Source organism: Barbatula barbatula (genome assembly GCF_947034865.1).
Source record: "Barbatula barbatula genome assembly, chromosome: 3".
NCBI lineage: Eukaryota > Metazoa > Chordata > Actinopteri > Cypriniformes > Nemacheilidae > Barbatula > Barbatula barbatula.
The window spans coordinates 950,532-963,684 of record NC_136764.1 but is presented as its reverse complement, the minus strand read 5'-3'; the positions used below and the strand labels follow the sequence as shown (position 1 = coordinate 963,684).

General features: G+C 38.0%; 2 protein-coding genes across 2 annotated transcripts in view; one reads left to right on the top strand and one right to left on the bottom strand.

Annotated features, from left to right (window-relative positions):
• The window catches only part of LOC306892151 (uncharacterized protein), a 32,567-nt gene extending 31,569 nt beyond the window's left edge, over positions 1 to 998 (bottom strand). Inside the window, exon 1 of the mRNA XM_079453017.1 lies at positions 889 to 998. The gene's annotated coding sequence lies outside the window, so the exon portion shown is untranslated. The remainder of the gene's footprint in view (positions 1 to 888) is intronic.
• A 2,128-nt stretch (positions 999 to 3,126) lies between these two features.
• exosc4 (exosome component 4) lies at positions 3,127 to 6,345 on the top strand. The gene is made up of 3 exons (XM_079452514.1): positions 3,127 to 3,388; positions 4,410 to 4,616; positions 5,326 to 6,345. Exons 1-3 carry the CDS (start codon positions 3,140 to 3,142, stop codon positions 5,683 to 5,685), a joined length of 816 nt encoding a protein of 271 aa, XP_079308640.1. The 5' UTR covers positions 3,127 to 3,139; the 3' UTR covers positions 5,686 to 6,345.
• The last annotated feature ends 6,808 nt before the right edge of the window (positions 6,346 to 13,153 follow it).

Here is a 13,153-nt window from a genome sequence, read left to right as displayed (position 1 = left end):
GAGGAGATACAAACATGCATGATATGTGGAAAATACAGCGTTTTTAAACCTTAAATCTTGTTTACACATTGAATTACATCTAAAGAAAACAATAATATTTGTTTTAGTCGCGTCAAATGACCCTTTAATCAAATGTTGCCTGTATTTAATTACCTGCTTAAAAAACATCTTTTGTCAACAGCTTTTATCTAGCATGTCAACTGCTTTGTGCTTTGATGTTGTTTTCTTTTTTCCTTTATGCTGTTGTTTTGAGCTGTATTGTACATCACGTTGGGTCAACTGGTAGTTATAAAGTTGAAATCATCACAAAAATACCCTCTATGACCGCCTCCGTATAAAATTCCTCCATTCATGAAACAGCCGACCACCTCATGCTTACGAAGGGCTACCACGAGGGGGGGAATAAGGTGGTCTTGGGCCCCTAGGCTGCTCTGTGGGTGAGGCCCCCCTAAGGTGCCTTTCACGCTTGCAGTTAGCGTATGAAATACCTTCCGTCATGTCATCTAGGTAGGGTGCGCAGGGTATAACGTAACTGTTTTAATGGCGGTAGGTCTTACTTGCTGTCCAATGAAATTCCACCATAGATCTACTTCGTATGACATATGGGGGAAGAGGTGTGTACTAAAACTGAACCGATCACGACATCGATGTTTGCTTTTAACATGTATACAGATTGATCCAGAAAACAGCCGACCGGGATCACAACATCGATGTTTGCTTTTAACATAAATACAGATCGAGTCGAGTCGAGTCGCATCAAATCTGTGAAGTCAAGTCCAAGTCACGAGACTCGAGTCCACAACCCTGTTAACTGCTATAAGCGTCTCACTCCAGCTGTGTTTGTTAGTGAAATGTTCTCTTATAGTTTTATAGAAGTTTAATTCTCACCTGTGTAGAGCCGTTGATCTTCACTTCCTCATTACTGTCAGCAATGTTACTTTTCTACAGCAATAGTGACTAAACGGATCCAGACTGTCGAGTTGAGCTTTCACTTTCACTTTGAGGAGGAGGAGGAGCCTCTGAAATATAAAAGTGCTGATAATATATGAGATTGTGTGGAACTGCAAACATTTAATGAGTTGGACTTCGATCCTTTATTGGTCCCTTATAGGTTATAGGTTCTTTAAAAAATGCTTCTATCTAGAAGAACCTTTAAGTGTATACTGCTTAATGATTGACAAACTATTTATGTGAACTAAAATATACTTTCATGTCAGTTTACACTTAAAAGTTAATCACATGTAATATATTTGAAGACCTTACTGTAAAAAGAAACTTACTTTTACGTAAAATGTTAAGTTTTTGTGAACAGCTCCGGCTCCTCTTACTAAGACTGGCAGACACAGAGGCCGTTTCTCAATACCAAGAAGAATGTAAAGAACAGACTTGTGTCCTTGTTAGATCGGACCTGGAGAGTTCAGACTCTGGACTTTGAGCTCGTGAGGACGCAGACCGGTTATAATATCACTCAAATACATGCAATACTAATCCACTTAAATGTTGCTTTAGGTTTAAACAAAGTAAAATGAAATAAAGTGATAAAACACAAGAGTGCTTTCTGTCGTTTTTATTTTAAAATATGACTCTGTGACTCTGGCATCATGACTGCTGTGGTTTAGAATGAAATGTGATGTGAAACACAAGACTTTATTATAAAGTGTAAGACGTTTGTACAAAAGGGAATATAACAAACAAATCATTTAGTCAAAAGTAAAGTTCCTCCAGTAGGTGCTCAGGTACAACATTAAAAAGTGAAACTTTGCCATCAGTCAAAACGATTTAAATAAGAGATTTATTAGCCTGTTAGATGGACCCAAAATGAATAATATCTCATGTTTAACTGCTCTACATATATCTGAGCCGGCTGAGAGATTCAGAAACACTTGGCGAGGTGAGGCTGCGTCGGGCGGGTACATGACCTACTTAGAATGACTACACAACTTTACATGTTTTATTTATTTCATTTAAGACAGTTACATCACTTTTTATTACATTTCCTAGTTGAATACAGCAATACACTTAACTATTTAAGGAAGAATTCAATATTGAACCCCAATGAACCTTTTCATACATATAAACATGTGAAGTCCTACTTAGATGAGTTAATAAAGATTTGAATATGAGTTTAATCTCTGATACTTAATAACAAATAGCCTAATATGCATTTAGACAGTCGAAACATTATACAAGCAGAGGTCAAATATAAATGTAAAGCACGACTCTTCCATCACATACTGTAAAGAAAATAGAAAGAGCCTGATGTGACGTACACTTTCATCTTTGTGGCATTAAAGGAGAATTGAGGTCTGAAATGAAAATGAGCTGATTATGAATTTCCCTCATGACACAATTTCTCTACATTCTTGCAATGAATATAAATTAAAATGATTAGAAATAAAAAGTGGGTTATTCAGTAAACAACAGGCTGAAATCCTCCAGCAGGTGGCGGTACTTTCATTCTGAAACTGAAGTCGTCCGATAGAGGGCAGTAGATGTTCTTTACAAGAAGATATAGGTGGGATTAAAATTCTCAGTTAACAGAAAATAATATATTTAAACATTTGAAAGTGTGTGTATAAGAGAAGGATTGCAAAATAATCTTCAACCTTTACTGAAGTTCATTTACATTTGAAGCAGTTAAGTATCAGGACGCAGATACATGTTGTTTCTTAAAAATTACAAACAGGAGAAACCATATTTTTTAATATATTACTAAGACTGTAATCGAGAGGATTATTAAGCAAAGGTTGAAGGTCAGGTGGCAAAATCAATGGGAGATGGAGAAGAAAGAAAAGTGGTTTGACAAAGTAAAAAGTGGGAGAGATGAGAAGTGCAGGAAAACATAGAAGAGATGAGATAATAATATCAAGGATGAGATTCAGACATATAAGACTAAACAGCACACTTTATAAAACGGGTCATCGTGATACGGGAAGGTGTGACTTAAGAAGAAACTGTGGAACATGTGATACCGTCAGAAACATGAGGATTCTAAATAAAAATTCATGGATATATTTCAATTCTGGAAATGAATGTTATATCTTTATATCATATATCTAAGAATAACAAAATTGTGGGACAGGATATGATAAAAAAGAAAGTGATTTTGATGCACACTCCATACCAGCTGGTGGCGGTAATGCGCCATTTTGTTGTTTGCCAACCGCCAGTAGAACCTCGAAGAAGAAGAAGCAGCAGCAGTCTTTACGCAGCGGTCATGGCGGGGCTTGAGTTGCTGTCGGATCAGGGTTACCGGCTAGATGGACGAAAAGCCTCCGAGCTGCGTAAGGTGCAGGCCCGCATGAGTGTGTTTGCGCAGGCCGACGGGTCCGCTTATCTGGAGCAGGGCAACACCAAAGCGCTCGCGGTGGTTTACGGTCCGCACGAGGTGAGAGATGAGCCCGTGTGCGCATGCGCGCGTGTAGAGTTTATTCATTTGTTTTATCTGAATTACATTCTTTGTATATAACACTATAAAGTGTACACTATGAAGTAGAAGGTGTTTGCCAATTTCCTTTAAACATCTTTACACCCACAAAACTAAACAAATTAGCAAAAGACAACACTGTTATAGTTATTGAGTGTGATGTCATTCTGATGAATCCATGAGAACTTCTGTGATGCTTTTTGTTTCTCAACAGGAACATTTGCCACATATGTGATTTACATCCATTATGAAAACTTAACCATGATGTCTGTAATAAAAACTATGCACATTTAAAACTGCCAAAGTAACTTTGGTTACTAAACCGTGTTTTTTATACTATTAAAAACATTTTCAACAGTTATTTCTTAGACAAAGTGTCAAGAAGAAACTAAAACGTACATGAATGCATTATTTTGAAATAATGCTTTTGTAAACCGTGTTTTTCAGTACCTGTGTTTCAAACCCATGGAATTTGCTCTGATGACACCATCTTTCTCTTACGGTTAAAGGAATAGTTCATCTATATAATTAGATATTCTGTCATCATTTCCTCTCCTCCGAGTTCTTCCAAATGTGTATAAATGTGTTTGTTCTGAGGAAGATATTTGGAAGAATGCTTGTAACCAGACAGATTTTGACCCCCGTTGACTCCCAAAGAAGGAAAAATGACAATGGTAGTTAAAAGTGTGCTGTCCTAAATTTTTCAAAATGTCGTCTTTTGTGTTCAACAGAACTAAAGAATCATGTAAAGTCATTTTTCCCAGTATTGTGAGTCAATGGTTATACGAACTGTCTGGTTATAAGCGTTCTTCCATATATCTTTCTCCGTGTTCTTCAGAACAAAAGAAACTCGAAAGTGAGTAAATGATGACAGAATTCTCATTTTTGGTTGAAGTGTCCCTTTAAACTACAGGAACCAATATAAATAAAATAAGTAACTACATTTATGGACTAAACCAGAGTTTAACTTGTCTCCCTTTAGACACGAGGTTCTCGCAGTAAATCCCTTCATGATCGTGCAGTCATTAACTGTCAGTACAGCATGGCCACATTCAGCACGGCGGAGAGGAAGAGACGTCCACACGGTGACCGCAAGTCCAGCGAGATGAGCCTTCACTTGAAACAGACCTTTGAAGCGGCGGTTCTTACCGAGCTCTATCCACGATCACAAATCGACATCTATGTAAAGGTGTGTACACTACGATATCATAATAAGAGAAGACTTTAATAATGAACTGAAACCAATTATTGAGCAAGTACATGAAAGAGCGGTGTTTAAAACTGTCGGGTCGACTTTTTCCGGAAATCCTTATTTGGTGTCTTTCGTCTATGCGTCATTTCCTCACATTCGTGAGAAGAATGCTAGTCCGTGAGTGGATGCTGCATTGTACACAGATATTTTTTCTTGGAAACTGTTTGTAGTATTTATGGGGCTGTTTAGTACTTTTACTTTTAAACACTAAGCTGTGCAGACATCTGGAGATTCATCAGTTGTGAAAACCAAGAAATACGAACTGATGAGAGTTTACGAAGAAAAAGGCAGTTTTGCCCTATTTGGGTCTGTTTATGTTCTTATTTGTTTCGTGTTATATCACCTGCCATGTTATCTGTTATGTTTATTATGCGCTACTGATGTACAGTAAAGATTCTCACCGGATCACTGTCACATGCCACACGAGACATGCGACTCAAAACATCAGACTCATCCGTGCAGTTGAGCAGTGCCGAATCACTTAAAGGAAAATACCTCCGCACATCACCTGCAGTAGCATTTACAAACTGAAATGGCGACAAAGAGGCCATTCTGACGAAATGCCACTTTAAGTCCAGCCATGTCTTATATAATGTACTTTATATGTATTATGCATTAAACATGAGTCTCTCTTCTGGGATTTCAGATTCTGCAGGCAGATGGTGGAAACTACAGCGCATGTGTAAATGCTGCCACTTTGGCTCTGGTGGACGCTGGTATTCCCATGCGTGACTATGTGTGTGCCTGCACCGCCGGCTTTGTGGAAGACACACCGTTGGCTGATCTTTGTCACGTAGAAGAGAGCGGAGGAGGCACATCGCTGTCATTGGCTCTGCTGCCCCGCAGTGGGAACATCGCCCTGCTGCAGATGGACGCCCGTCTCCATCAGGACCACTTGGACACGTTAATGGAGGCGGCCATGACAGCGTGTAAAGGTCTTAGTAAAGTCCTGGATAGTGTTGTGAGCCAGCATCTGAAGGAGGTTTCAGTTCTAACTAGGGACTGAGGAGGAGAGCAGCTTTTGGTGATAAGACTGATGTTTTGGATGACTAGAGTTCAGGGATGTCAAATGATTCTTTGCGACTAATCGTATGATAAATACATTTTTGTTAACATAAAATATGTGTGTGTGCTGTGTATAAGAGTTATCTATATATAAATACAAACACCTACATTTATATATTTACATATGTTAAAGTTTGTATTTTTTTCTTAAAATTATAAATGCATGTGTGTTTACTGGTATATACATAATTATTGCACACATACATATATTATGTAACCTTTATTTTTAACACCATTAGTTGTGAATAATCCTTTGACAGCCCTACTAGAATTTAATGTACAGTATGCATTCAAAAAAGCATGTTTAACCACAAACAAGGCTTTGCATGAACGCAGGTCCACACCTGTGCTTGGACAAGGCATCAAAGTCTTCAGAATTGTATTCACTTTGTTATAACAAAAGTGTTTTTGGTTTTATAAAAATGTCTTGTTTGTTAAACCGTTGCATTTGTGTTTTCTAGATCAAACTGGACATTAAGGTTGAAGAGCAAATATGTAACAAAACAGTAAATAGGCTTTAAGAAAATCAAAATGTATTTCATAAAGCTTTGTTTTTCATTAAAGAAAGCATGTGAATGACCGGAATGCTATTTTAGCCAGACGTTTCTCTGTTTTTTATCTTCGATACAATCTTATTTATACATTTCACAATGTAGGAAGGTTATTCCAGAGTTTAGGTGCGTATGAGAAAGCTCGACCCCCTTTGGTGGATTTAGTTATTCTAGGTGTTATCAAAAGTCCTGAGTTTAGAGATCTTAGAGAGTGTGATGGGTTGTAGTGTGATAGAAGCTCTGTTAGGTAGGTAGGGGCTAAACCGTTTTAGGCTTTATAAGTGATTAAAAGAACTTTAAAGTCAATACGATACTTAATGTGTATCCAGTGAAGGGTTGATAACATTGGGGTTATGTGATGGTATTTTCTGGACCAGGGGTGTATTCCAGAAAGCAGGTTATGTGACTTACCCGGGTAAGTTTAGGAGTAAGTAAGCGGATAACCTCTGCTTTCGGTTCCAAAAACGGAGGTAACTTTCGGGTTATGTAAGTAACCATAGCAACTGACTCTCTGAGGATAACCTGCTCCGGAGCAGGTTATGTTGCAGGGTTAGTTTGTTTCAGAGAGGTTTCCGAGCATGGCGTGCCCTTTCGATGAGGATCCTGTGGACGTAGAGGCACAGATTATACGGGGGTTTTTTCGCCGTGAGAGGGTGATAAGACCACGTATCGATGTATTTTCTTATCCTAACGAATATTTGCAGGAGCGCTATCGTTTTTCTAGGCAGTCGTTAATTTATTTAACAAACCTACTAAAACCACACATCTCAAACGTGACAAACCGCGGGTCAGCGCTTGGCGCCGAACAAATTCTTTGTATTGCTCTGCGCTTTTTTGCTACAGGGAGTTTTCTCTACAATGTGGGCGATGCAGAGCATGTGGGAAAGGCAACAGTGTGTAGAGCAGTTCGTACAGTATGTATGGCACTGAAACGGTTTCTACACACTTTTGTACAGTTCCCTGGCCATAAACCTGTGCGCTTTATTAAAGAAGAATTCCACAGGGTGGCAGGTTTGCTCTCAGAAATTCTGTCATCTACTTCAATTAAATGACATTTCTTAATAAGTTTATTTTGACTGCACACACATACACGTAAAGGCTACACAGACTTTTTAAACTTGTTCTTAATCTTAATATCAGGGTTCCCAAACGTGATTGGGTGCATTGATGGCACCCACATTCCTATTAAAGCTCCATCAATCCATGAGGGAGACTATGTTAATAGGAAGTCTGTGCATAGCATCAATGTGCAGGTAATGGCTATATTTTGGCTCCTTAATATTGGTGTTACAAATAATAAACTTATTGTTCTTCACAGGTAATATGTGATGCAACCCACCTCATCACTAATGTTGAGGCAAAATGGCCTGGGTCTGTACATGATGCCAGAATATTTAGAGAGTCAACACTGTGCAACAAATTTCAACAGGGTACGTTTTGTTAGACAAATGCTTGTAGTCTTTATTACATTTACAAAGCACCTCAAACATTACAGGACACTTCTATGGTTATTTGCTGGGAGACAGAGGATACCCTTGCCTGCCCTATATGATGACACCCTACCCTGATCCTGAGGCCGGACCACAGACACGCTTCAACCGGTCTCACAGCAGAACACGGGCCAAGGTGGAGATGACAATAGGCATTCTGAAGGCAAGGTTTCAGTGTCTGCGTGGGCTCAGGGTCACTCCAAATAGGGCATGTGACATCACAGTTGCTTGTGTGGTACTTCACAACATTGCCACAATAAGAGGAGAGAGGCATCCCCCCTGTCCTAATGAAGATGACCTAGAACAACACCCATTGAATCTAGCAGACCACAGAGATGGCAGAATGCTTAGAGACATGATTTGTCAAAATCACTTTATTTAATGTGTTCTATTTCTTTATATCCTGAAATAAAAGAGACATGACAGATTTGTATTTATTACTTTATACACACACACAAAAAATAACAGATTAATGTTCACATATGATTCTCACCTTAAGGCGATGCTCCAGTAGTTCTATTTCAAGGTTGGCCTTTTTAATGGCCAGCCTTTTCTCCTCTAGCTGAAGCTGCATAAGGTCCATGTCCATGTCCGTTTTTTTAATTTGCCTTAATAGATGGACCTTATACAGCTCCTTTGCAGACAACTAGGAAGGCAAAGTAAATAAGATGGTTGAAGGAGAAAATCTGCCACATAGTAACATTATGTAAATAAGGACAACCAGGGACAAGTTCTTACACTGCTAAGATTATGTGTAGAGGTAGATGGACCCTCATCTGCATGTACATCCCCAGCTAGATTCTGTCACATGACAAATTACACATTTGTCCCTCCATCTAAAAAGCTGTGCATTGTCCAGTATATGCATCATACCTCTGTGGGTCTCCTAGCACTTTCTAATTCAGTCACAGCAGATATGGTTTCTTCATCATCATCCTCCTAGAGTGGAAATATGCAAGGTTACTTTGTCTGGCAGACAAACTGAAAGATCTAAAAGCAACTGGTTCTTAAAATGCATCACTAACAATTGTGACAGACTGTGTGGTTTCAGGAGGATCCAATAATACAATGCGTCCATCAGCAACTGCAAGAAAAAAATATACCCAATGTGTAAATTACTAAAGTATGACAGACACTGAATAAAGGCATTAGGAACATGCAAGAATAAAAAATACAGATTACTGTATACATCATTTAGCCTTCTTCCTAATGACAAGAGGTAATGATCATTTTGTCCAAACGTATGACTAAATAATCATAAGTACTAATATGGTATACCTACATTGAGTCACTTGAGGTGTTGTTGGAGGTAGCAAAGTCTGACGAAGTGCCCTCTGGAATACCATCGACCACAGGGCGACCTTTATTAATCGAAAGAGCCAACTCCTCAGATGGGGTGAGAGGAGGTGGAGGTGGACCCCCGCCAGTTAGACGGGCCTCAGCCTTCTTTCTATTAGCTATATAGGAAGAATACTGTAAAAGTAACAAGACATTGATCTTACAACAGTTAAAATAAAATATTACCTTTTTGGAGAATGTTTTTGTGTTTCATTTTGACTTGGGAAAGAGTTCTTTTGGCTCCAGAAGGATTACACCTTAAAAAACAAGAGGCCTAAATATTTCTTGTCAATATACATTGCACTGTATTCTTAAGAAACTGATAAAGCAAATGCTTGTCGAGTCATGCCACATGCTCAAAAAGACAATTGTTCAACTTTGCAAATTAACAAAATGCAAGCATATTTACAATGTTAAAAAAACAATCTTACGCATTGACTCTGTCAGTTATTTTTTGCCAAGCCAATTGTCTCTCTCTCGCATATGCAGCTGTATTGCTTTTTTTCATTATAATGGGCTTGAACTCCTCATAAGCAAACATTAAAACTTCTAACTCCGCTTCGGAGAAGTACGCGGCACGTAACTTTTCACCCTTAGTTTCCATGGTGACTCCTGAATTCGGCGTTCCATTGAAAATGCCTTGATATGTTCTCCGTGCGCGCGCATTAACTCAAGGTTATTAGCAGTAGGTTGATTAAACTAACTCGACACAGGTGTTTTGGAACCGACATACCCAGAGTAGGCAGGTTTTGGGTTAATCAACCCACAGTTCAGGGTTAATCTGATGGTAAATTAACCCAGCTTTCTGGAATACACCCCTGGTTAGAACTCTGGCAGCTGCGTTCTGAACTAACTGTAGTTTGTTTATTGATGATGCAGGACAACCACTAAGTAGCGCATTACAGTAGTCGAGTCTTGAGGTCATAAATGCATGAATAAGCTTCTCCGCGTCAGCAACACACAGAATATTTCGTAACTTGGCAACATTTCTTAGGTGGAAAAAGGCTGTTTTTGTGACATTTGAGATGTGATTTCAAAATGACAGGTTGCTGTCTAATATAATGCAGAGATCTTTTACTGTATTAGTTTAGTACAATATTTGGTTTGCGTGTCTTTGGTCTGATAAGTAATATCTCTGTTTTATTAGATTTTAAAAGAAGGAATTACAGGTCATTCAATGTTTTATATCTTCAATGCACTTTGCCAGTTTGGATAGCTGGGAGGAATCATCTGGGGCCTGTACCAGAATCAGAACAAGCTTTATTGCCAGGCGTGCTTACACACACGAGGAATTTGTCTTGGTTACAGAAGCTTCCAGTACACAAGTAAGGTACCATGAAGCTGGTTTAGGTGGCTAGCCAGCTATGTTTCAGTTTAGTTTGTGGCAGCCCTGGGTTTTAGGTACCATGAGAGTAGCTCGGCTTTATTCGGTGTTCGTCGCCATGGCAGGCTATGATCTGGATTCGAGATCTTAGACTGAAGTTTGACCAATCAGCTGTGAGCAAAGAAACATAGAGGTGACGTAACTGACTCACAGTGCGCGTTAGAATGGTTAGTTATTTTTTATACTGTTTAATAAAATAAAAATACTAATATAAAAATATATATTACAAATATAAAATCCAATATTGGTTACTATATAGGTAAAATCAGATTTTACAGATTTGCTGGCTTTCCCTTACACTCACATGAAATTCAATAAACTTACTTATATTCCACTTTTATTGTATCACGTGTATTTGCATTGCAGTTTTTACATTCTTGTCTGTGGTGCAGAACATCTAGGAACACTTTCAGTTTCACTGTATTAGGACATTTTTCTTTGTCCTGAACCGTAGTTTTTATTAAGGCTTCAATGAAATGACTGACCTGGTTAATGGCGCAAAGACTAGACTATTAAAGGTAGAGGCTTATGCATTCTGTTGTAAAAGCAGGCAGTTTTATTAAGTGTTATTCTTATATTTTCTTCCGCTTCTCTGTGTTGCAGAACAAACCGCTATTTTATAATTCTGAGCTCCGTTGTCTTTCTGCAAAAAAATAAACTAGTTTTAATCATATCAGACTAAAAGGAGACCAACATGCAACCAGTCAGAGTTATTTTTTGGGCAACTTGTTTGTCATGAACCATCAGTACACGATGCAATAAATGATTTTAAACACGTAAGATGTCAGAGTTTACAATGCAGAAGCGTTGTGGTGTCATTTGCCTGTGAAATTAGCCGTTTGCAGCTTTAACAAATTTGTACATAAGTTCAGAAATATATGAGAATGAACTTTATTTGCACGCGACTCCTCTCATGTGTACTCGGAAGGGAAATGATGAAGCAGATGTAAGGTTAACTGCTTCTGCTGCCTGAATGGATGTTTTCTGTCCGCACGAGGGTTAAAATTGCAATATGCGGGAGTTCAATGAACATTTGTTGTAATATTTCTGTACCCATGTCTTACATAAAAAAGTTGCCCGCAAGGACACGGACCCCTTGTAGTTCCACCGAGGACCCCACGGATCCTGTTTGCCCTACAGCACTACAGTAAATGTGTGTACTATATAGTCTTTTAACTTAAGCATTAACGCAATCAGCAGTGTTTCTGAAACACTTCTCTCTTGAGTAGACAGCAGAAACATATCAGTCCATGGCTGAAATTCATGTTTGTGTTCATATTGTGGAAATCGCTTTATCCATTTATAATGCGATTGGTTTAGCCATGCTGACGTCACTCGTTCATGTGCACGCACGCAAACTAATCTTAGCTTCAGGATCAAAGCTTGAGTTGACAAAGAAACTCCACGAGCTGCTTCATGGTACCAACAAAGCTTGATCACGTTGGTTTGGTTTTGTCAACCCAAAACTAATCCAACTACCCTGAGTTTGTTCAGATACATTCATGGTTCGGGCCCCTGGTCTTTATGAGATATATAGCTGAGTATCATCTGCATAGCAATGCAAGCTAATTCCATGTTTAATAATGTTTCCGAGGGGCAGCATGTATATGGAGAACAGCACAGGTCCCAGAACCGATCCCTGAGGTAATCCATAGTTTATATATATAACAACAGTTCCACGAAAGACAAAGATATGATAAACCATTTTCTGCACTTTAAACGATAAAAGTTTTAAATAAAAGTTAAGTTTATTTATCTTGTGTGGCAGTGAAAATGCCATGTCATGTCAACCACCTAGATTAATGTTTATTCATTGCATGGTAATTTAATAGAATTCAAGAGATAATGCTATAGATATAAACCCCAGGCTATGCAGCACATGATCTTTGCCATTTAAAATGTCCAAGACCTAATCACAGATACTTGGCATGTGTTCAACCAAGACTATTCTGAATAGAATATATCTTTATTGTCATTGTACAGCCGTACAACCAAATATTTTTCTCTCCATACAAAAAAGAGGGAACATGTACTTATACACAAGTATAAGCAAAGATATATATCTTTGCTTATACTAATATATATATATATATATATATATATATATATATAATAGAACGGGGAGTATAGACCGTCAAAAAATGTAGTGATGCAAGTATGCGTATATGTAAACAGTCAATCCTTTAATAGTGCAAGTATGATATATAAACAAAGTCAATACTGATGTGGTGCAAGTATGATATATAAACAAAGTCAATGCTGATGTAGTGCAAGTATGATATATAAACAAAGTCAATACTGATGTAGTGCAAGTATGATATATAAACAAAGTCAATACTGATGTAGTGCAAGTATGATATATAAACAAAGTCAATACTGATGTGGTGCAAGTATGATATATAAACAAAGTCAATACTGATGTAGTGCAAGTATGATATATAAACAAAGTCAATACTGATGTATAGTGCAAGTATGATATATAAACAAAGTCAATACTGATGAAGTGCAAGTATGATATATAAACAAAGTCAATACTGATGTAGTGCAAGTATGATATATAAACAAAGTCAATGCTGATGTAGTGCAAGTATGATATATAAACAAAGTCAATACTGATGAAGTGCAAGTATGATATATAAACAAAGT